At 43.0% G+C, this 25,821-nt stretch overlaps 1 protein-coding gene and 1 non-coding gene across 25 annotated transcripts in view; both read right to left on the bottom strand.

Moving 5' to 3' along the window:
* Window positions 1–25,821, bottom strand: part of UBAP2 (ubiquitin associated protein 2) — a 127,370-nt gene that overhangs the window by 81,876 nt on the left and 19,673 nt on the right. For 16 of the 24 annotated variants that reach the window (XM_063696959.1, XM_055351671.2, XM_019033537.4 and 13 more), the window contains one exon: window positions 12,893–13,032. The exons of 5 other annotated variants lie outside the window; for them this stretch is intronic. In XM_063696959.1, the coding sequence (XP_063553029.1) occupies window positions 12,893–13,032 (140 nt within the window). Of the gene's footprint in view, window positions 1–7,482; window positions 7,521–9,438; window positions 9,555–10,342; window positions 10,368–12,892; window positions 13,033–25,821 lie in introns of those variants that run through there. 3 more of the 24 variants (XM_063696969.1, XM_063696971.1, XM_063696972.1) reach the window with 3 other exon arrangements.
* LOC115935889 (U7 small nuclear RNA) lies at window positions 14,101–14,164 on the bottom strand. Its single transcript, XR_004071482.1, has one exon. It is a non-coding gene; the product is annotated as a U7 small nuclear RNA (small nuclear RNA).

Here is a 25,821-nt window from a genome sequence, read left to right as displayed (position 1 = left end):
ACAGTATAGATCCTTAAAACTAAAATTTAAGAAAAATGTCTGGAAAACAAACCAAAAAATGCATAAATATGTCAATGAAAATACACCGTACTTGAGAATATCAATCCCTAAATAATCAGTCCACACTAAGACATTCTTTAGTTTAAGAACTGGACTCTGGCCGGGTGTGGTGGCTCATGCCTATAATCCCAGCACTTTGGGAGGCTGAGGCGGGCAGATCACTTGAGGTCAGGAGTTCAAGACCAGCCTGGCCACCACAGTGAAACCCCATCTCTACTAAAAATACAAAAAAATTAGCCAGGCATGGTGGCGTGCACCTGTAACCCCAGCTACTTGGAAAGCCGAAGCAGGAGAATCGCTTGAACCCGGGAGGCCAGAGGTTGCAGTGAGCCGAGATCGCACCATTGCACTCCAGCCTGGGAGACAGGGTGAGACTCATCTCAAAAACAAAAAAAAAAAAAAAAAAAAGAAGAAGAACTGGACTCTAAAAGAACAAACATCCACTGGACAACTAGGCAGAAATGTCAAGAGACATAGAAGAGAATGAAATTAGAATATCAACAAACTTGTCAAGAGCAATGCTTTGCGCAAGAAAAAATTAATATTTAAGATAGTCAGGTACAGCAGTTCACACCTGTAATTCCAGCACTTCAGAAGGCTGAGGCAGGCAGATTGCTCGAGCTCAGGCGTTTGAGACCAGCCTGTGCAACACAACAAAACCCTTTACAAAAAAATACAAAAATTAACCAGTGTGGTGGCATGCACCTGTGTGCTCCCAGCTACTCAAGAGGCTGAGGTAGGAGGATTATCTGAGGCCAGGAGGTCAAGGGAGAAGGGAGCAGTGAGCGTGACCGTGCCACTGCACTCCAGTCTGGGTGACAAAGTAAGACCTTGTCTCAAAAAAGAAAAGATAACGTAAAGAAAATGTGGGCCTAGCACTTAGAGCCAACAAAACTGATGTTCTACTCAAGTATAAAAGGTATAAATTGTGAACAACACCAAACACAAGGAATATTGTTCTCATAATTCTTTCCAGAGGAATCAACAAAAGCAATGGGTTCAGACAATCAAAACGACTAGAGAAACTGACTTAAGTATTGACAGTGACTACTAAACATATTATTTACTAAATGGCCAAAGGGGAAGCATATACTATATAATGAGTACCTGAACAATGTAGACAGAGTACAACTGTTTTGCTGTTGATATATATAAAGGCTAATTTTTGTTGTTGATTTTTTATCCTGCAACTTCACTGAATTCATTTCTCAGTTCTAACAGATGTTTGGTGGAGTTTTTAGGTTTTTCTAAATACAATATGTCATCTATAAATAAGAATATAATGTGACTTCTTCCTTTGCAATCTAGACCCCTTTATTTCCTTCTCTTGCCTATTTGCTCTGGCTAGAAGTTCTAGTACTCAAGTGAGGCCAGGTGCAGTGACTCACGCCTGTAATCCCAACACTTTGGGAGGCTGAGGAAGGTGGATCCCTTGAGCCTAAGAGTTTGAAACCAGCCCTGTGGGTAACTTGGTGAGACGCTGTCTCTACAAAAAATAAAACATTAGCCAGGTATGGAAGTGCACACCAGTAGTCCCAGCTACCCGAGAGGCTGAGGCAGAAGGATCTCTTGAGCCTAGGGGGGGTCAAGGCTACAGTGAGCCATGTTCGCATCATTATATTCCAGCCTGGGTGACCCTGTCTCAAATAAAAAAAAAAAAATAGCCTTTATTATTTTGAGGTATGTTCCTTCCACACTCAGGTTGTTGATAATCTTTACCACAAAGGGATGTTGAATTTTTTCACATACATTTTTCAGCGTTTATTGAAATGATCATGTTTTTCGTCCTTGTATGTTTTATTTTTTTTTTTTGAGACTGAGTCTCGCTCTGTTGCCCAGGCTGGAGTGCAGTGGAGTGATCTCGGCTCACTGCAAGCTCTGCCTCTCCGATTCACGCCATTCTCCTGCCTCAGCCTCCCGAGTAGCTGGGACTACAGGTACCCGCCACCACTCCCGGCTAATTTTTTTTTCCATTTATAATAGAGTCGGGGTTTCACTTTGTTAGCCAAGATGGTCTCTATCTCCTGACCTCATGATCTGCCCGCCTCGGCCTCCCAAAGTGCTGCAATTACAGGCATAAGCCACCGCGCTGGCCTGTCCTTGTTTTTCTTAATGAGATGTATCCTGTTCATTGAGTTGCATATGCTGAACCATCCTAGTGACACAATTATTTTAAAAGAGGGCCAGAGGCTGAGGCAGGAGAATCTCTTGAACCTGGGAGGCGAAGGTTGTAGTGAGCCGAGATCGCGCCACTGCACTCCAGCATGGCGACAGAGTGAGACTCGTCTCAAAAAACAAAAATACACATACAAATACAAAATTAGCCGGGCCGGGCATGGTGGCGCATGCCTGTAATCCCAGTTACTTGGGAGGCTGAGACAGGAAAACTGCTTGAACCCAAGAGGCGAAGGTTGCGGTGAGCTAAGATCGCGCCATTGCACTGCAGCGTGGGCAACAAGAGCGAAACTCCGTCTCAAAAAAAAAAAAAAAAAAAAAAAGTGGGACACAGAAAATGAGTAATTTTGGGATAATCTAATTCTACCACCTTCTGGTTCCCTTTGAACCAGGACAGTGTGTGGAAGCAATAAGACATAACACAAAAGAAGTCAAAAACTCTGTCATCAGCTGGGTGCAGTAGCTCAGGCCTGTAATCTCAGCACTTTGGGAGGCTGAGGCAGACGGATCACCTGAGGTCAGGAGTTCCAGACCAGCCTGGCCAACATGAGACCCCGTCTCAAAAATGTAATAAAATAAAAATGCAACAGAGATTGTGTCTGGACTGCAAAGCATAAGATATATACTATCTAACACTTTACAGAAAAGGTTAGGCAATCCTTTATGTAAAAAGCTGACCAGGCGCAGTGGCTCCTGCCTGTAATCCCAGCACTTTGGTAGGCCGAGGCAGGCGGATCACAAGGTCAAGAAATCGAGACCATCCTGGCCAACATGGTGAAACCCCGTCTCTACTAAAAAAACAAAAATTAGCTGAGCACAGTGGTGTGCGCCTGTAGTCCCAACTACTTTGGAGGCTGAGGCAGGAGAATGGCTTGAACCCACAAGGTAGAGGTTGCAGTGAGCCAAGGTCACGCCACTGCACTCCAGCCTGGCGACACAGCGAGACTGTCTCAAAAAAAAAAAAAAAAAGTTAACATTTAGGATAGCTGGGTGAATATATCAATATCTCTATCGTTCTTTGCAACTTTTTTACAACTCTTAAAATTATTCCAAAATAATTTTTCCCTAAAAAATTGGTGTTTTTTGTTTTTTTTTTTTTTGAGACAGAATCTTGCTCTGTCGCCCACGCTGGAGCACAGTGGCACAATCTCGGCTCACTGCAACCTCTGCCTCCTGGGTTCAAGTGATTCTTGTGCCTCACCCTTCAAGTAGCTGGGATTACAGGTGCGCACCACCACGGCCAGCTAATTTTTCTATTTTTAGTAGAGATGGGGTTTTGTAATGTTGGCCAGGCTGGTCTCGAACCCCTGGCCTCAGGTGATCCACCCGTCTCAGCCTCCCAAAGTGCTGGGATTACAGATGCAAGCCACACCTGGCCAAAAAGGTTTTTTCTTATAAATTTTTTTAAAAATATTTTTTATGGAGACAGGGGCTCGCTACTTGGCCCAGGATGGTCTTGAACTCCAGAGCTCAAACAATCCTCCCACCTCAGCCTCCCAAAGTGTTGAGATTACAGGTGTTAGCCACCATGTCCTGGTTCAAAATGTTTTTTTATTCATTGGTAAGCCAACAGATTCAAGCACTTATCCTACCATACAGTATAAGAAGTTTGTAATTTTTGTAGAGACAGGTCTCACTATGTTACTCAGGCTGGTCTCGAACTCCTGGACTGATCCTCCCACCTCTGCTGGGACTACTGGAGTAAGCCACCATGCCCAGCGGGAAACAATCTATGTAAATATTCCATGTAACAAATGAAAAATAAATGACTTATATTTCTTTTTTTTTTTTTTTTGAGACAGAGTTTCGCTCTTGTTGTGCAGGCTGGAGTACAATGGTGGGATCTCTGCTCATCGCAACTTCCGCCTCCTGGGTTCAAGAGATTCTCCTGCTTCAGCCTCCCAAGTAGCTGGGATTACAGGCATGTGCCACCATGCTTGGCTAATTCTGTATGTTTAGTAGAGACGGAGTTTCTCCATCTTGGTCAGGCTGGTCTCAAACTCCTGACCTCAGGTGATCCACCAACCTCGGCCTCCCAAAGCGCTGGGACTACAGGCACGAGCCACCGCGCCCAGCAGGAAATGACATGTCTTTTCTAACAAGTTTTGTATTGGCGTGTTATTGTGATTTTAATACGGATTTCCCTAAGCCTAATGAAGTAAAGGATCTTTTTACGTACTTATTTGCAACACATATACCTTCCTGAGTGAAATTTCATTCAAATCTTTTGTCCTTTTTTGAGACAGGGGTCTTACTCTGTCACTCAGGCTGGAGTGCAGTGGCATAATCACAGCTCACTGAAGCCTAGATCTCCTGGGGTCAAGCAATTGTCCAACCTCAGCCTCCCAAGCAGCTGGGACTAAAGATTCCTACCATCCCGTTCGCCAATTTTTTTTTTATTTATTTCTAGTAGAGACAAGGTCTCCCTATGTTTATGTTGCCTATGCTGGTCCTGAACTCCTGGGTGCAAGTAATCCTCCTGCCTCAGCCTCCCAAAGTGCTGAGATTACAGGCATGAGCCACCATGCTCCACTTTTTGTCCATTTTGTTAAATGTGTTATTTCCCTATTTTTGTTTCAAAAGTTTGTGACAAGCCCTTCATCAGATGCAAGATTTTCTCCCGATCTGTGGCTTGTCTTTCCATTCTCTGAACAATCTTTTGAAACTGTTAAGTTTTCAGTTTTCCTAAAGTCCAGTTTATCCATTTGTTCTTTTATGGATCATGCCTTTGTTGCTACATCTAGGAAACCTTTGACTAAACCAATAGCATGGAGATTTTCTCCCATATTTTCTTGTATAAACTTTAAGCTTGGGGTTTTCAGTCTATGACCCATTAGATTGTTTTTATGAGTGATCTGCATATTGATATACAATAGTTCCCATACTATTTATTAAAAAGGCCATCCTTTCCCCTCTACATTGCCTCTGACTCTCAAAAATTGGTTGTCGACATATAAGTGAGTTTATTTCTGGACTCTCCATTTTATTTCACTGTCTACCTTTACACCAATCCAAAACACTAGGCATGGCAACCAAGTGTTGGTGAGGATTTTACGCCAGCAGAACTGGAACTCTGCTGGCAGAAAAGCAAATGGTACAACCACTTTGGAGAACAGTTTAGCAATTTTTTTTTTTTTTTTTTTTTGAGACAGGGTCTCATTCTGTCACCCAGGCTGAAGTGGAGTGGCGCAATCTCTGCTCACTGCAACCTCCACCTCCCAGGGCTCAAGCAATCCTCCCATCTCAGCCTCCTGAGTGGCCGGGACCACAGGCACAGGCCACCACGTCTGGGGGATTTTTGTATAGACAAGGTTTCACTATGTTGTCTAGGCTTGTCTCAAATTCCTGGGCTCAAGCGATCTGCCCGCCCGCCTCGGCCTTCCAAAGTGCTAGGATTACAGGTGTGAGCCACCATGCCCCCACACCTGGCAATTTCTTTTTTCTTTCTTTTTTTGAGATGGAGTCTCATTCTGTTGCCCAGGCTGGAATGCAATGGCATGATCTCCACTCACTGCAACGTCCGCCTCCCAGGTTCAAGCAATTCTCCTGCCTCAGCCTCCCAAGTAGCTGGGATTACAGGTGGCCACCAGCACGCCTGGCTAATTTTTTGTATTTTTAGTAGAGATGGGGTTTCATCATGTTAGCCAGGCTGGTCTCGAACTCCTGACCTCAGGTGATCTACCTGCCTTGGCCTCCCAAAGTGCTGGGATTACAGGCATGAGCCACCACGCCCAGCCCGAGGTCCTGTCTATTAAAAAAAAAAAAACAGCCAGGCACAGTGGCTCACACCTGTAATCCCAGCACTTTGGGAGGTCGAGGCGGGCAGATCACCTGAGGTCAGGAGTTTGAGACCATCCTGGCCAACATGGTGAAACCCCGTCTCAACTAAAAATAGAAAAATTAGCCAGTCATGATGGCGGGTGCCTGTAATCCCAGCTACTCAGGAGGCTGAGGTGGGAAAATCACTTGAACCTGGGAGATGGAGGTTGCAGTGAGCCCAGATCGCGCCACTGCACTCCAGCCTGGGCAACAAGGGCAGAAACTCTGCCTCATAAAAAAAAAAAAAAAAAAAAAAGACAATAAATAAATAAATACACCCTAGTCAATGACATCCATTCTGAAGTGATTAAGAGTACCATTAATCATTTAATTCACTTTGAAAAGCATTAAAAAGTTAGATAAAATAATGGCTGGCTAAACAGATGTGATAAAACAAATAGAGCAAAAAGGTAATAGAACATATGGATATTGACTGTACAACTCTCAACTTTTCTTCATCTGTGACCATTTTCATAATAAAGCATTGTGGGGAGGGATTTTGGCAGACAGAAAAGGAGTGGAGGCGGCGGCTTGGGGTGGTAGATGTGTTAAACAGGAGCTACAACAAAGATTTTTTTAAAAAAAGTAAAATTATGGACTACTTGTGGCTATCCACTCACTGCACAGTAAGTATTATTATAAGAACATCCCTGGTTTCAAGACATTTCAGACAGAAACTACTTCATGCAGATATGTCAGAGTAAAAGATAAACCAAAGTCAGGGAGCATGGCTGAAATCTTTGTGGAAAAAGTATGAAAAAGTAATGGCGGAGTGGGGGAACCAGGAACAAATAATGACTCTAAAGGCAAGAATTTTTAAACTTGAAAACTGCCTGAGAACAGCCAGTGCTTTGTAAACATGCACAATTTACAAAACCAAAGAAACACCGACCCGATTAAAATATTAACAAACAAGCACTTGATGGGTGAAAGAATCTCACCAAATATTTCAAGCAGAATAGTTATTAATAATCGCATTTTGCTGTAGGGGGCAGTCTGGGGCTTATATAAGTTTCTACATTATCATTCTGATACTGTTTCACCCATACATTTCTAACTATAAAGTCACTATTCATTGCCATATGTAAGGTAAATGCCAATGACTGATTTATTCAGACTTAGCTTTTTCAGCTTAAGTAGTATATGACACAAATACTGTATTTCTCTTCAGTAATATCTTTTTTTATTCATAAAAGGGATAGACAGACTACTTCTGAAAGCATAGCCAATACACATAATAGTCATTTAACAATAACAATATAGTAACACTAGTGCTAGCATATTTATGAAAATAAATTTTAATGAGAACTTTAAGTATTTTTTAACTTTATAAAATACCCTGAGTCAAGAAAAAAATAATTTTCTTTGATAAACAATAAATATTTGATAAACAAAGCACCAAACATAAGAGTATAATAGGGAAGTTACCAGGCTGAGCTCTAGGAAGTGTCAAGAGGTCGGTACAGCTTGGGAAAAAAGAGGAAAAATCAGGATCAACTGGTAATTCTTAAGTTAAACAAGGTCAGTGCACCCTCCCCTGCAATAAACATTAGTGACATACACTAGGTCACATCTCAAGTTGAAAAATATCTTGCCAAGAAAAGTAGCATCACTACAGCTCTTCCTCTGGATCTCTTATCCATTCATATGGCTTATTATGAACTAAGCTGCTTTCACAGTGGAAATGTGAAATTTTTCAAATGAATCCAAATTTTTTTTAATTAGAGCTGTCACCCAGAAAAAAATTGGAAATAATAATAAAGTAGGATTATTTATGCCCACCACCAAAGATAAACATTATTAAGTCTACTAAGCCTGTTCTCATTAATGTTCAACAGTTTTGCATTAACTTTACATATTTTTTTCAGTTGATCAGGAAGTATACCTTTTCTAAGACATTTTATATCATAATTTTCAAATATTCTTATAATCACTTCATAATTGTGGAATGTTCACATAATTTTGTGGAATTTTCACATAAATTCACAAGAGAGTTGACATCTGAATACAATGTATATTCCACAATCTAATTAGCTAAAAAGGACATTACAGCTGGGCCCAGTGGCTCATGCTTGTAATCCCAGCACTTTGGGAGGTCAAGGCAGGCGGATCACCTAAGGTCAGGAGTTCGAGACCAGCCTGGCCAACATGGCGAAACCTCGTTTCTACTGAGAATATAAAAATTTGCCAGGCATGGTGGCGCATGCCTATAATCCCAGCTACTCGGGAGGCTGAGGCAGGAGAATCACTTGAACCCAGGAGGCGGAGGTTGCAGTGAGCTGAGATCGCACCACTGCACTACAGCCTGGGCATCAGAGTAAAACTGTGTCTCAAAAAAAAAAAAAGGCATTATGAGGACGATTGAAAAAATATAAGTATGGTCTGTAGATGTTCTGATTTTTTATAATTGTACTATAATTATGTAAAAAGATCCTTGTTTTTTAAAAAACACTGAGGTATTAAGTGAAGAAGAACCTTATTCACAACTACTTGTCAAACGTTTCTGGGAATAAACTATAGGGAAAGGAAGAGAACAGGATAAGATGTGACAGAAATGTTAAAATCTGGGGAATCTGAAAAAAGGGTATTCAGTAATTATTCATATTCCCATTGCAACTTTTCCATAAGTCTCACAATGTATTTTTTTTTTTTTTAAATTGAGGTTCACGGTCAGGCCCAGGGGCTCACACCTATAATCCGGGCAGTTTGGGAAGCTGAGGTGGGCAGATCACCTGAGGTCAGGAATTCAAAACTGACTAACCTGGCCAACATGGTGAAACCCCTCTCTACTAAAAATACTAAAATTAGCCGGGTGTGGTGATGTACAAGTGTAGTCCCAGCTACTCTGGAGGCTGAGGCAGGAGAATCACTTGAACCCAGGAGGCACAGTTGCAGCGAGCCGAGATCAAGCCACTGCACTGCAGCCTGGGCAACAGAGTGAGACTCTAGCTCAAAAAAAAAAAATGAGGTTAAAGGAGATTTAAGTAACTCATCTAATTACTAAGTGCTAGACCCAGGACAAAAATCCTGGTTTATACGGATTCAAAAGAACTCTCACCACCTGGTGCAGTGGCTCACACCTGTAATCCCAGCACTTTGGGAGGCGGAGCTGTGTGGATCACCTGAAGTCAGGAATTCAAGACCAGCCTGACCAACATGGTGAAACCCCGTCTCTACCAAACACACAAAAAATTAGCCAGGCGAGGTGGAGGCAGAGGTTGCAGTGAGCTGACATCGCACCATTGCACTCCAGCCTGGACAACAAGAGCAAAACTCCGTCTCAAAAAATAAAAAACTCTCTTTCATGATGCAACCTGAATAGGTTATCTCAGAACACCTCTAACATAACACTGGACATTTAAAATTGAGTAATTAACATCTTACCGGCAGGGCGTGGTAACTCTTGCCTTTAATCCCAGCACTTTGGGAGGCCAAGGTGGGCAGATCACCTGAGGTCAGAAGTTTGAAACCAGCCTGGCCAACACGGCGAAACCCCGTCTCTACCAAAAATACAAAAATTAGCCAGGCATGGTGATACGTGCCTGCAATCCCAGCTACTCCGGAGGCTGAGGCAGGAGAATCGCTTGGACCCAGGAGGCAGAGGTTGCAATGAGCTGAGAACGCGCCACTGCACTCCAGCCTGGGCGACAGAGCGAGGCTCCATCTCAAAAACAAAAGAAAGAAAAAAATTACCAAATAAAGCCACTTTTTATGACACCAATTTAAGATTACTTTCTTAGCAAATACTTCCCAGAATAGGATTAATGAATAAATAAACATCAATAATTTTCCTAATGCATACTAGTGTTTAAAAGAAAAAAATTTAAAAGGGCCAGGTGCAGTGGCTCACGCCTGTAATCCCAACACCTTGGGAGACCAAGCGGGGGACAGATCACTTGAGGTCAGGAGTTTGAGACCAGCCTGGCCAACATGGTGAAACTTCATCTCTACTAAAAATGCAAAAAAGTTAGCCGGGCATGGTGGCTCACGCCTGTAATCCCAGCTGCTGGGGAGGATAAGACAGGAGAATCGCTTGAACCCCAGAGGTGGAGGTTACAATGAGCCAAGACAGACTAACTGCACTCTAGACTGGGCTACAGAGCGTGACTGTCTCAAAAAAAAAAAAAAAAAAAGGTCAGGTGCGGTGGCTCACGCCTATAATCACAGCACCTTTGAAGGCTAAGGGGGCAGTCACTTGGGCTCAGGTGTTGGAGACCAGGCTGGGCAACATGGTGAAACCCTGTCTCTACTAAAAATACAAAAATTAACTGGGGGTGGAGGCAGGCACCTGTAATCCCAGCTACTTGAGAGGCTGAGGCAGGAGAATCGCTTGAACCCAGGAGGCGGAGGTTGCTGTGAGCTGAGATGGCACCATTGCACTCCAGCCTGGGCGACAGAAGGAGACTCCATCTCGAAGAAACAAAAAAAAAATTAGGCAGGCATGATGTTGCCTGCCTGTAGTCCCAGCTACTTGGAAGGCTGAGGCAAGAGAATCACTTGAACCCGGGAAGTGGAGGTTGGAGTGAGCCGAGATTGGCCACTGCACTCCAGTCTGGGTGACAGACTCCATCTCAAAAAAAAAAAAAAAAAAGACCATTCATTAAGCAAACATTTTCCTAAGTAAATTCAACTATAAAAGGAGGACCTAGCCTAAAACCTCCAAATTTTTCCATCACTGGACTAGATCAGTTTGTGAATAAATTCCTATCAGAGTAAGTGTATTTAGGATCAAGCACTGAGTAGCAGAGATATCTGTCTGTTAATACCAGCAGAATACTACACTAACTTTATACTGAAAAATGTAACGCAACACTTAAATCTCCTCACTATGTCCCCTAACATCAACAGGGCACTTGGGTATAAATGAGTGATTTTAAGAAGCACTTTTAATTAACTATCAAAGTATAGTCAAATCGATCTGCAAGTAAGACAAACTGGATATAGTTTACTTACTTGCATATTGCCTGTGAAAAAGGGTTTGCCAATCTAGTCAATAACATGTATATAATGCTTAATTTTGCACCAGGTACTGTGCTTAGCACTTATCTCACTTCACTTAAAATAATAATATAACCAAATTGAGGAGGAGGGAGTATTTAACATTAAAAAATTTTATTCAAATGGGTCTTTGTTTTTTTGAGACAGTCTCGCTCTGTCGCCCAGGCTTGAATGCAGTGGTGTGATCTTGGCTCATTGCAACCTCTGCCTCCCGGGTTCAAGCAATTCTCCCTGCCTCAGCCTCCCAAGTAACTGCCATTACAGGCACCCACTACCACACCTGGCTAATTTTCGTATTTTTTTTTTTTAGTAGAGACAGGGTTTCACCATCTTGGCCAGCCTGGTCTCGAACTCCTGATCTCAGGTGATCTGTCCACCTCGGCCTCTCAAAGTGCTGGAATTACAGGCATGAGCCACTGCGCCCGGCCTCAAGTGGATCTTGATCATTAAAAGCCATTCTAAGATTCAAGCACTCTTCCTTGTGCTTTGAAGAAAAGGCAGGTTTTTGCTTTTTTGTTGAGCCAAGGTCTCACTCTGTCACCCAGGCTGGAGTGCAGTAGCATCATCATAAGTGATCCTCCCACCTCAGCCGCCCAAGTACCTGGGACTACAAATGGATGCCATCATGCCCAGCTACTTTTTAAACTTTTTGTAGAGACAAGGTCCTCACTATGTTGCCCAGCCTGCTCTTAATTCCTGGGCTCAAGCAACCCTTTTGCCTCAGCCTCCCAAAGTGTTGAGATTACAGACATGAGCCACTATGCCCAGCAAAGGCAGCTTTTTAAAGTCTATTGTAATTCAGGTATTTTACTACTTCAGACTATTAGTTCTCCATCTACCTTGGATTTTCATATTTCATTCCAAGGACACACTTAAATTAATAGAAGGGAGAAAAGGGAGAGGAGATGATGATGAAGCAGCGGGGAAGGAGGAGGAAGGGAAGCAGAGCAAGGTGAAAGGGGAGAGGAGGAGGAGTAGGAGGAAGAGGAGGAATAGGAGGAAGAGGAGGAATAGGAGGAAGAGGAGGAAGAGGAGGAGTAGGAGGAAGAGGAGGAGGAGGAAGAGAAGGAGGAGGAGGAAGAGGAAGGGGAGGAAAAGGAGGAAGAGAAAGAGAAGGAAGAGGAGGAGGAGGAAGAGGAGGAGGAGGCAGCAGCGGTGGCGGTGGTGGTGGTGGTGGTGGTGGTGGTGGCGGTGGTGGTGGTGGTGGTGGTGGCAGTGGCAGCCTAATAGCTAAGAGGTACCTGGAAAAGGTTAGCATTAAAGAGTTCTCATGGAACAACATCCAATTGTACCTGAATCAAGTACAATACCTCTTTCCTTACTATTCTTCATTACCTACTTTTTATTTTTTATTTATTTTTTAGGAAGGAGTCTCGCTTTGTCACCCAGGCTGGAGGGCAGTGGCGTGATCTGGGCTCACTGCAACCTCTGCCTCCTGAGTTCAAGCGATTCTCCTGCCTTAGCCTCCCGAGAAGCTAGGATTACAGGCGCACGCCACCACGCCCAGCTAATTTTTGTATTTTCTTAATAGAGGTGGGGTTTCACAATGTTGGCCAGGCTAGTCTCAAACTCCTGACCTCAAGTGATCCACCCACCTCGGCCTCCCAAAGTGCTGGGATTACAGGCGTGAGCCACCGCACCCGGCCATCACCTACTGTTTAAACACAGGGTCCAAAATCCTAAAGTTTCCTACAAAGGAAAACATTAAATCATATGCTCTCCCTTAATTTCCTTAACTCTAAACAAGGCAAACAAGAGTTCCACATACCCTAAAACTTAAAGTATAATAATAAAAGAAAAAAAAGGAAAAAAAAAAAAAAAGAATTCCACAAAAACTTACCTGTACCACTTGTTTCTGTGGTTGCGCTGATTGTGCTGCTGAAATCTGTGGTTTTTCCCGAGCACCTCGACAATGGTCACTGCTCACTGAAGTCATCATATACAGTATATACAAAATAATGTATGTACAAAATAGAAAATCTGCAAGAAAGTAGGGACGGTAAGCAAAACAATCATAGTAAAAGATAAGCATGTACTTCAGAGAAAACAAGGACACTTACAATAAAAGATAAAAGCTCTCTGGAATACAAATTCTCAAGTAGCCCTTGAGGATTTTACATTTTGCTGGTATCTGTTAAACCAATTCGACTACTGCAATCTAAGTCTATGGTTTACGAGCTTAGCAATTCTAAACAAAAATCTCAAGTACCACCAATTTTAACCAGCAACCATTTTATCACTACATGTAGTCACTGTACATGAAGTGCTATCTGCCTCTTACTACTTGCAGTTGCTATTTGAACCCCAAAACAACATTGCATCCAGCCAAGATTTTACCTGCCAATAGCCCAATTTAAAATGTGTCAAGAAACAGGCTATGCCTAAAAGCAAAAGTCAGCTGTAAATAATAAATCTTAAAGAAACAATTGTGTGGCCGGGTGCGGTGGCTCACGCCTGTAATCCCAGCAATTCACGAGGCCGAGGCAGGCAGATCATGAGGTCAGGAGATCGAGACCATGCTGGCTAACACAATGAAACCCCGTCTCTACTAAAAATACAAAAAAGTTAGCCGGGCATGGTGGCAGGCATCTGTAGTCCCAGCTACTTAGGAGGCTGAGGCAGGAGAATGGCGTGAACCCGGGAGGCAGAGGTTGCAGTCAGCCGAGATCGCGTCACTGTACTCCAGCCTTGGCGACAGAGCGAGACTCCGTCTCAAAAAAAAAAAAAAAATTGTGCATATAATTTTCTTTGATTTGTTGAACAAATATTTATTGACTAGCTACTAAGTGTCAAGCACATAATTAAATATGTCATCAAAACATGATTCTAAGCTGGGCACGGTGGCATGCACCTGCAATCCCAGCTATTTTGAGGCTAAGATGGGAAGACTGCTTGAGCCCAAGAGTTTAAGACCAGCCTAGACAACACTGTAAGAACAACTCCACCTCAATTTAAAAAAAAAAAAAAAATTATAACCATAAGATTCCTACTTCCTACCCTTTAGGGATAGCGATTACAATTTTTTTTTTTTTTTTTTAGACAGAAGAGCTGGGAATTTTCCGATAAAGACCAGAAAACCTGCTAGACAAATTCTAAAAGAGCTGTAACATTATAATTGTTTTTTTGTTTAATTTTAAAAACACAGAAAGCATCGGTAAGGATGTACAAAAACTAGAACCCTTGTGCACTGCTGATGGGAATTTAAAGTGGTACAACCATCATTAAAAGAATGGTGATTCCTTAAAAAAAAAAAAATCAAAAACTAAATTACCATATGATCCAGCAATTCCAATTCTGGGTAGGCACCAAAAACAAATCTCAAAGCAGAGTCTCAAAGAGATGCTTGTACTTCCATGTTAAAAGTGCCATTATTGGCCGGGCACGGTCACTCACGCCTGTAATCCCAGCACTTCGGGAGGCCAAGGCGGGAGGATCACAAGGTCAGGAGATCGAGACCATCCTGGCTAACACAGTGAAACCCCGTCTCTACTAAAAATACAAAAAATTAGCCAGGCGTAGTGGCGGACGACTGTAGTCCCAGCTACTCAGGAGGCTGAGGCAGGAGAATGGTGTGAACCCGGGAGGTGGAGCTTGCAGTGAGCTGAGATCGTGCCACTGCGCTGCAGCCTGGGTGTCAGAGCAAGACTCCGTCTCAAAATAAATAAATAAATAAAATTAAAAAATAAAAAATTAATTAATGAAAAAGCACCATTATTCATAATAGCCAAAAAGTGGAAGATACCCAAGTGTCCATCAATAGATGAATGGATAAGCAAAATGTGACATATATACACAATGGAAAATTATTCAGCCTTAAGAAGGGAAGATATTCTAACACATGCTACCATATGGATGCACCTCAAAGACATTATGCTAAGTGAAATAAGCCAGTCAATAAAGGACAAATAAGGCTAGGGTGCAGTGGCTCACACCTGTAATCCCAGTACTTTGGGAGGAGGAGGCAGGTAGATTGATTACAAGGTCAGGAGTTCAAGACCAGCCTGGCCAACATGGTGAAACCCCGTCTCTACAAAAAATACAAAAATTAGCCAGGCATGGTGGCGCACACCTGTAATCCCAGCAACTCAGGAAGCTGAAGCAGGAGAATTGCTTGAACCCAAGAGGCAGAGGTTGCAGTGAGCCAAGGTAGTGCCACTGCACTCCAGCCTGGGCGACAGAGCAAAACTCTAGGGGCAAGGGGTAAAAAAAAAACGGACAAATACTATATGACTCTACTTATACAAGTTACTTAGAAAAGTCAAATTCATAGAAACAAGTAGAATGGTAGTTACCAGAGGCTGGGGGTAGGGGAAGAATGGGGAGTTACTGTATCACAGGTATGGAGTTTCTGTATGGGAGGATACAAAGGTTCGGAAGATGGACGGCAGTGGTGGTTGCACGACAATGTAAATGTACTTAATGTCAGAGAACTTTATATGTAACAATGGTTACAATAAACTTTATGTACATTTTACTACACACACACACACACACACACACACATGCACAGAAAAACATGTAGCAATGCCTTAAAAGTTAAATTTCCAAAATGGAATTCTCCACAGAGGAAATATACCCATCAATCAGAAACAAACTGTTTATGCAAACAATTCCACTCTTACGAAGCTCCTAGAACAAACAAAACAAAAACAAATGTGCAGCCAGTCGCGGTGGCTCCTATCTGTAATCCTAACACTTTGGGAGGCCGAGGCAGGCAGATCACAAGGTCAGGAGTTCGAGACCAGCCTGACCAACATGGTGAAACCCCATCTCTACTAAAAATACAAAAATTAGCCAGGCATGGTGGAAGACGCCTGTAATCCCAGCTACTAGGGAGGCTGAAGCAGGATAATTGCTTGAACCTGGGAGGCGGAGGTTGCATTGAGCCCACTGCACTCCAGCTTGGGTGACAGAGGGAGACTCCATTATTTAAAAAAAAAACAAAAACAAAAAACACTAAGCGATAAACACACACATTAGTCTAGGCCTACACAGGGTCAGGATCATCAATACTACTGTCTTCCATCTCCACATCTGTCCCACTGGAAGGTCTTCAGTGCAATAACACATAGAGCTATCATCTCCAATGATAACAATGCAGAGCCAATGATTTTTTTTTTTTTGAGACAGAGTCTCACTCCATCACCCAGGCTGGAGTGCAACGAATAGTGCGATCTCGGCTCACTGCAACCTCCACCTTCTGGGTTCAAGCAATCCTCCTGTCTCAGCCTCCCGAATAACTGGGACCAGAGGCACGCGCCACCATGCCCGGCTAATTTTTGGTATTTTTAGTAGAGATGGGGTTTGGCCATGTTGGTCAGGCTGGTCTCAAACTCGTGGCCTCAGGTGATCCACCAGCCTTGGCTTCCCAAAGTGCTGAGATTACAGGCGTGTGCCACTGAGCCGGCCCAGAGCCAATGATTTTAACAATACATGGAACTGTGTTTCCTTTTTTTTTTTTGAGACAGAGTCTGGCTCAGTCACCCAAGCTGGAGTGCAGTGGCTTGATCTCTGCTCACCGCAAGCTCTGCCTCCTGGGTTCACGCCATTCTCCTGCCTCAGCCTCCAGAGTAGCTGGGACTACAGGCACCCGCCACCAAGCCCAGCTAATTTTTTTGTATTTTTTTAGTAGAGACAGGGTTTCACCGTGTTAGCCAGGATGGTCGCGATCTCCTGACCTCGTGATCCACCCGCCTCGGCCTCCCAAAGTGCTGGGATTACAGGACCCGGCCGGAATTCTGTTTTCTAGAACAGTCAGTTTTAGACACCCAAAAGAAAGCATTCCCATGATGTGGAAAGATATTCCACTATTTGTAAATCTTATACATTTCAGATTAATCAAATGACATTATAACATTTCTACATATTTTTGATCTGTGTATCATAAAATAAAATACAGGAGACTAACCATAATTCATCATACTAATTCAGGTACCAAAGAAAATTGTGTCCCTGAAACCTATTTTAGCCAGAAAAGGTCTGACAAGCATTTTTCTGTGTTAGCTGCACTAATATTAACTTATTTTTTCAACAGCTTCATTAACTGGCTTGCTAAAGGCCACAGACATATTATTGTACTGCCTTTTACATTATAGTAACAACCAATTATCTAGAATTTCTCACAGCCTCAATACACTGGTTTAAAACTTTTTACTGCATTTGAATCTTCCTCTCCAGTCAGTATGAATACACATTTTGCATCCTTTTTCAGTTTAACAACTTTATAATTTTGTTGGTTTGGGTTTATCATTTTGGTTGTATTATAGACAACAAGGTTAATTGTTTTGCCATGATTCCATTTATTTTTAAAGCATTCTCTCAGATATGAATAAATGCATATGAACAGTTTTAAAAGTGTGATGCATTTAAACAAATGTAAGGCATATCTGTATTTGAGAAAGAATCCATTTGATTTTTTTTTTTTTTTTTGAGACGGAGGCTCGCTCCATCACCCAGGCTGGAGTGCAGTGGTATGATCTCAGCTCACTGCAACCTCCGTCTCCCGGGTTCAGGCGATTCTCCTGTCTCAGCCTCCCAAGCAGCTGGGACTACAGACGCCTGCCACCACGCCCGACTAATTTTTGTATTTTTAGTAGAGATGGGGTCTCAACTTGTTGGTCAGGCTGGTTTCGAACTCCGGACCTCGGGTGATCCAACCGCCTCAACCTCCCAAAGTGCTGCAATTACAGACATGAGCCACCGTGCCTGGCCCCATTGGATTATTTTTAAAATCACCTTCAGGCCAGGCACCGTGGCTCACGCCTGTAATCCCAACACTTTGGGAAGCCAAGGCAGACAGATCACCTGATGACAGGAGTTCAAGACCAGCCTGGCCAACACGGTGAAACCCTACCTGTATTAAAAATTCAAAAATTAGCCGGGCATGGTGGCGCACCTCTGTAATCCCAACTATTTAGGAGGCTGAGGCAGGAGAATCGCTTGAAGCCAGGAGGAGGAGGTTGCAGTGAGCTGAGATTGCACCACTGCACTCCAACCTGGGCAACGAGAGCGAGACACCATCTAAAAAAATAAAAATAAAAAAATCACCTTCAGCACTAATACTCTGCAATTCCATCTTAAGTATCTAAAGTGAAGCATCCAAGCTGGGCAAGGTGGCATGCACCTGTAGTCCCAGCTATTCAGGAGGCTGAGGCAGGAAGATCACTTAACCCACAGTTCAAATCCAGGCTAGGCAACACAGCAAGACTCTATCTTTTTTTTTTTTTTTTTTTTTTTAAAGACACAGTCTGGCTCAGTTGCCCAGGCTGGAGTGCAGTGGCACGATCTCGGTCCAGCAACTTCTGCCTCCCAGGTTCAAGTGATTCTCCCGCCTCAGCCTCCCAAGTAGCTGGGACTATAGGTATATGCCACCGTGCCCAGCCGATTTTTTTTGTATTTTTAGTAGAGATGGGGTTTCACCATGTTGGCCAGGCTGGTCTTGAACTCCTGACCTCAAGTGATCCACCAGCCTCAGCCTCCAAAGTGCTGGGATTACAGGTGTGAGCCATCATGCCCAGCCACCTATCTCGTTAAATAAATACATTTTAAGAAAAGAATAAAACAGAATTAAGCATCTAATCAAAAGCTAACTTGTTGAGTGGTATTCCTACCATAAAACCTTTTTAAGAAGTGAGTAGTTTACTCATAGATTTCCAGTTCTGTTGATTGGATTATCTGATCTTTTTCTCACTGTTTATTCTCAGTGACCCCATTTATGAAAATAATCGGCTGGGCGCAGTGGCTCACGCCTGTAATCCCAGCACTTTGGGAGGCTGAGGCAGGCGGATCACGAGGTCAGGAGATGGTGACCATCCTGGCTAATACAGTGAAACCCGGTCTCTACCAAAAAATACAAAAAATTAGCCAGGCATGGTGGCACGCGCCTGTAGTCCCAGCTACTCGGGAGGCTGAGGCAGAAGAATCGCTTGAACCCAGGAGGCAGAGGTTGCAGTGAGCTGAGATCGCGCCACTCCACTCCAGGGAAACAGAGCAAGACTCTGTCTCAAAAAAAAAAAAGAAAGAAAATAATCTAGGTGAAATAACAAAATGAGACTTTCTCCGTACAGGAGTGCCATCTGGTGATAAAAATCTGCATGTACAGAAGGAATATACTTAACCCATATTCAATGTACATTAATTTTTTGATTTACAGAAAAATGACTTAATCTTTATAGCCTCAATACTATAACCAAACATTTTGATATAATGTACATGATCCTCACTTGTCAAGGAAGAAAACCATAACTCTTTGTTATAACGCAAACTATTAAAATTTTACTGGTCCATGTTCACAGTATCAACATTAAGACTATACCTCCTTCCAATCATCAATTCTTAATATTCCATAATGAATATGTAATTAGCCTATAAATAATGACCCGGTTGCATGGCTAAACCAGAATAGTTGCTTTGTGAAACATAAAAACTACATGGCTTACTTTATTGTTTGGAAAAAGTTTTTCTCTTAATTAAGGTTTACTGCTCTGGGTTACACATTCATAAATTGTTACTACAAAGACTTCTAGCTTAAAAATAGCAAATACAGGCCGGGTGCAGTGGCTCACGCCTGTAATCCCAGCACTTTGGAGGCCAAGGCAGGCGGATCACGAGGTCAGGAGATCGAGGCCATCCTGGCTAATAAGGTGAAACCCCGTCTCTACTTAAAAATACAAAAAATTAGCCGGGCATGGTGGCACGCGCCTGTAGTCCCAGCTACCCAGGAGGCTGACGCAGGAGAATCACTTGAACCTGGGAGGCGGAGTCTGCAGGGAGCCGAGATGGCACCACTGCACTCCAGTCTGGGTGACAGAGCAAGACTCCGTCTCAAAAAAAAAATAAAAATAAAAATAGCAAATACGAGGATGGGCGCGGTGGCACACGCCTGTAATCCCAGCATTTTGGGAGGCCAAGCGGGCTGGATCACCTGAGGTTGGGAGTTCAAGACCTGCCTGACCATCTCTACTAAAAATACAAAATTAGCCAGGCGTGGGGGCACATGCCCATAATCCCAGCTACTCAGGAGGCTGAGGCAGGAGAATCGCTTGAACCCGGGAGGCAGAGGTTGCGGTGAGCCAAAATTGTGCCATTGCACTCCAGCCTGGGAAACAACAGCAAAACTCCGTCTCAAAAAAAAAAAAAAATAGCAAATACATTCTTCGAAAAATAAAAATAATTATAAGGGCCTCAGGACATCCAAGAATGCATGCTTAAATAAATTCAGATTAACTTGTCTTCTGTCAGTTGTGCCTCTCCACACTATCACTGAAATGTTATAATACCTAATTCCCTATTCATAAAAAGTCTTAAAATTAAAGATGTCCAGCAAAAAAATTTCCAGAGATGAAACAGGTTTCGCAGAACAATCACAGGGGATGGGGGATGTGACTGAAATCTTCTGGAAAAACGGGTCAGAAAATAACTTTAACAGGAGGCATGATTCAACAGACAAATTTTCCCGTATTAATTTTACATAAAACTTCTGATAAGGCCAGGCGCGGTGGCTAATGCCTGTCGTCTCAGCACTTTGGGAGCCTGAGGCGGGTGGATCACTTGCGGTCAGGAGTTCCAGACCAGCCTGGCAAACATGGCGAAACCCTGTCTCTACTAAAACTACAAAAATTAGCTGGGTGTGGTGGCATGAGCCTTTAATCCCAGCTATTTGGGAGGCTAAGGCAGGAGAATCACTTGAACCCGAGAGGCGGAGGTTGCAGTGAACCGAGATCATGCCACTACACTCCAATCTGGGCGACAGAGCAAGACTCTGTCTCCCAAAAAAAAAAAAAAAAAACTTCTGATAATTGTGAATCCATTAAATCAAGGTAAAAGCGTAAGTTACCAAAATATTCTTCAAGACCCTTAAAAATTGTTACCACCACTGAACGGTAAAAATGACTAAGACATGGAAACTAGACTGTAAAAATCAACACCTTCAACTAACATACTGTTAGGAGGAACTTCTATGTCCTCCTTTTCTGGGAAATGGAGCTGTGTGTAGTAAATAGGAATGCTTCTACAACAAGTACCCAGTTGCCAGACCATAGGAATTCAGTGTACACTTGTGTTCCATCATCTATCACTTTCCACTCCCAAGAGTTCTACTACACTGGAACAGGTTCCAAGAGAATTCTCAGAATAGAAACAGACAAGAGCAAAAGATTCTAAAAATAATCCAGTAGAAATTCAAACATACATATCTCAAGTTCTTGAGGGGCAGGAAGCACCAGGTTTACTTCAATCTATCCAACCAAATTTTGAAACCCGTATTTATCTCACCTCAAAGTGAATTAAAGATGTGATAGATTTTAACACAGGTAAAGAACTGCTGCTACATTTTTAACTTCTTTAGAAACAAAATCAGCAAAATATAATATAAAGCTTCCTATTAACAATTAAAGTGAAAAAATTGTCTAAATGTAATGAGGAAAGAAAGTCTCTGGCCGAATAAACCAACCTGATAAAACTACAAAGATATTCTCTATGAAAGGAATAGTTTTGGAAAAAAGTTTTAACTGCCTAAAAAGTTTTGTTTCCATTTTTGTTTTCTTTTTCATAGACATACGATCTTCCCATATTTGCCTAGGCTGGTCTCAAACTCCTGGGCTCACATGATCCTCCCACCTTGGCCTCCCAAAGAACTAGGATTACAGGCCTGAGCTACCATGCCCAGCTTAACTGCTGTTTTTTTCAAGGACCGTTCTGAAGATAAGATACCTCAGTGAAACAGTCGCATTTTCAAGTGATCTCAGTTTAGACTTAACTGAAAATGGTTGACTTAACAACCACCAACATTTCTGTTAAAGCTTACATAAGCACAAATTCATCTAACTTTAAGGCATACAAAAAACACGGTCGGGTAAAAACTTTTCTAAAAACCATGTAATATACCCTAAACGAAAAGCAAGGACACATTTTATCATTCTGAAAAGTTACAGAACACTTGCTGACAACATACTGAGAAGAGGGAAGATTTCAACAGCCATTTAATAAAATTTTGAACAGTTAATTAAATCCCAAACTACATATGTACACTGCATGTATTTAAGACAGCATCACAAAGCATTGATTGGAAGATAGTTCTAAAACCAGAATGTTGACACACTTGTGCAAAGTATCTCAGCTACTACATCAAATAAATTTACGTTTCAGGAACAGAAAAATTAATGTTTTTTTAAAACCAAATATAATTCAGATGACATGAATTACATAATGGGCTAAGGGTTCAACTACTAAAAACAGGATACACAATTTATGTTAAAGAAGCAAGTCTTCATCAAGAATGTCCAGAGATGCTGTTCACTGAGTCATGAGACCAGTGGTGCAGGGTCTATCTTAGACTGGCAAGGATGGGTCTCAGGTCCTTCATCTATATATGTCCACTCATTCCCAAAATCTAAAACCAATGGTAATGACAATACTAGCAGAAAGCACATACCATTCACTATGTGCCAGACACCATTCTAAGCACTTTATATGTACAGTATTAAGTCACTAATCTTTCCAACACTCTAGAGTATACATTACTTTACTCCCATTTTACAGAGAGGAAACTAAGATACACAGAGAATCACAGCTAGTAAGTGGTGAAGGCAGTATTCAAACCCAGGACATTTGGCTCTACAGTGTGTGTACTTAACCATTATGCTATGTTGTAAGACTAACTGTTCAGTCACAGATAAATAATAGTTCCCAATTCAGCTTCCTCTTCTATACAACAGCATAACTATTGTTGGCATCACCTGCAAAGCTTGTGCCTGATGACAAAGATCTGGTCTAGACCAGATCTCACCTAGCTTCTCAGCCTTTCAGATACCCATATGTTCTATACTGGTATATTTCTGTGACCACTACTATTATTTTTGTTTAATTTCTAATCTGTGTTCCTGCATTTTCTACTAAGAAAACAGTCAATATTCTCAACCTTTTCTGCAGAGGAAATTCATTTATTCATACCTGCAGAAGACAATTAGCTCAGATTAAGAATCTGAGGCCAAGGCCAGGTACGGTGGCTCACACCTGTAATCCCGGCACTTTGGGAGGCTGAGGCGGCAGGATTACTTGAGGTCAGGAGTTTGAGATGAGCCTGGCCAACATGGTGAAACCCTACCCTACTAAAAATACAAAAATAAGCCAGGTGTGGTGGCACATGCCTGTAATCCCAGCTAATCGGGAGGCTGAGGCAGGAGAATCCATTTGAATTTATTTATTAAAAAATAAACAAAAGAATCTGGCCTGGCATAGTGGCTCATGCCTTTAACTCCAACAGTCTGGGAGGCCAAGAGGGGGAGGATCGCCTGAGCCCAGGAGTTTAAAACCAGCCTGGGCAACACAGTGAGACCCCATTTCTATTATTTAAAAAAGAAAAAAATAGGCCAGGCACGGTGGCTCACGCCTGTAATCCCAGCACTCTGGGAGGCCAAGGCAGGCGAGTCATGAGGTCAAGAGATCGAGACCATCCTGGCTAACACGGTGAAACCCCATCTCTACTAAAAATACAAAAAAAAAAATTAGCCGGGGGTGGTGGCGGGTACCTGTAGCCCCAGCTACTCAGGAGACTGAGGCAGGAGAATGGTGTGAACCTGGGAGGCAAGAGCTTGCAGTGAGCCGAGATTGCACCACTGCACTCCAGGCTGGGCAACAGAGCGAGACTCCGTCTCAAAAAAAAAAAAAAAAAGAAAAGAATCTCAACTAAATTAGGAGGCCCAGAACAGCCACCAAGACAAAGTCTACACCCATAATCGAGGAGAGAACAAGGTATCTAGGGTGCCAAGAAACTCAACTATGAGATCCAATTCCATGCAGCTCAACTGCTTGTACCCTGCATGCCAGGAGCTGAACAAGCTGATACTTTTATTCTCTGCAGCTGTTAAGGGCAGGGTCAGGCCTCTAGCAGCTGATGGACAAGGTTGAACTCCCCTACACCCACACTTCGCTGACAGAAGAATCACAAAGTTATCTGCTGTTCCATGGATATAACCTGCCCATGGAAAGGATGAGTGCTGGTGAACTCAAACACTATAGGACATCAAAATTTATTTGATATCATCACAATTCTCTTTCAGGTTACCTAAGGCCACGAAGGGAATTAATTGCCCATAGCTGTTTGCACACATCTGTCCTATTCCTATCCTGCTAATTCAGCTGTAAACCCTGTCTTACTTATTTATTTATTTATTTATTTTGAGACGGAGTTTCACTGTTGTCACCCAGGCTGGAGTGCAGTGGCGCGACATCGGCTCACTGCAACCTCTGCCTCTTGGGTTCAAGCGACTAGCCTGCCTCAGCCTCCCAAATAGCTGGGATTACAGGCACCCACCACCACGCCCGGCTAATTTTTTGTATTTTTGGTAGAGATGGGGTTCACCATGTTGGCCAGGCTGGTCTCAAACTCCTGACCTTAAGTGATCCACCTGCCTCAGGCTCTTAAAGTGCTGGGATTACAGACGTGAGCCACTGCGACCAGCCTTAAACCTTGTCTTTTGCCCAGCAGGTAACCAGGACTCTTCACCCTGGAATCTCTTGAAAAGCATGTAATTATTCATAACCAGTCTTCACCACTACTTATAACAGTTCTCTCTCTCCTACAAAAAGGAAAAAAAAAAAGCAAAAAAGCCTATACTATAAAGCAGGGATCCCCGATCCCCAACTCCCAGGCTGCAGACTGGGGTTATTAGGAACTGGGCCGCACAGCAGGAGGTGAGCAAACCTGGGCGGCGTGGCAAGTCCTCGTCTATACAATAATTTTTTTTTTAAATTAGCCACGCTTGGTGGCGCACACCTGGAATCCCACCCATTCAGGAGGTTGAGGTGGGAGGAATCCTTGAGCTTAGGAGATCAAGGCTGCAGTGTGCTATGATCATGTCACCGCACTCCAGACTGGGCAATAGAGTAAGACCACATCTCCTAAAAAATAAAAAAATAATAAAAAAAACTCCTGACAGTTCCTAAAGAAATTAAACAGTTATGATAAAGACCAAGCAATCCTACTCCTGGGTATGCACCCAAGAGAACTGAAAACACGTTCACCTAAAAATGTGTACATAGGGCCAGGCGTAGTGGCTCAGACCTGTAATCCCAGCACTTTGGGAGGCTGAGGAGGGTGGATCACCAGAAGGTCAGGAGTTTGAGACCAGCCTGGCCAACATGGTGAAACCTCGTCTCTACTGAAAATATAAAAAATTAGCTGGATGTGGTGGCGGGTACCTATAATCCCAGCTACTCGGGAGGCTGAGGCAGGAGAATTGCTTGAACCCAGGAGGCGGAGGTTGCAATGAGCCAAGATTATGCCACGGCACTCCAGCCTGGACAACAAGAGCAAAACTTCTCAAAAAAAAAAAAAAAGAGAATGTATACATAGGCCAGGCCCAGTGGTTCACATCTGTAATCCCAATACTTTGGGAGGCCATGGTGGGAGGACCACTTGAGCTCAGGAGTTCGAGACCAGCCTGGGCAGCATAGCAAGACCTTGTCTCTATTTGAAAAAATAAAAAGAAGAAGGAAGAAATGCGGCCAGGCACAGTGGCTTACACCTGTAAACCCAGCACTTTGGGAGGCCAAGGCAGGCGGATCATGAGATCAGGAGTTCGAGATCAGCCTGGCCAACATGGTGAAACCCCATCTCTACTAAAAATACAAAAATTAGGCCGCTGTGGTGGGGGCACCTGTAATCCCAGCTACTCCGGAGGCTGAGGCAAGAGAACTGCTTGAACCTGAGAGGCAGAGGTTGCAGTGAGCTGAGATTGCGCCACTGCACTCCAGCCTGGGTGACAGAGC

Source organism: Gorilla gorilla, chromosome 13 (assembly GCF_029281585.2).
Source record: "Gorilla gorilla gorilla isolate KB3781 chromosome 13, NHGRI_mGorGor1-v2.1_pri, whole genome shotgun sequence".
Lineage (NCBI taxonomy): Eukaryota > Metazoa > Chordata > Mammalia > Primates > Hominidae > Gorilla > Gorilla gorilla.
The sequence above is the reverse complement of the archived record's forward strand: the minus strand, read 5'-3'. Positions and strand labels throughout refer to the sequence as shown.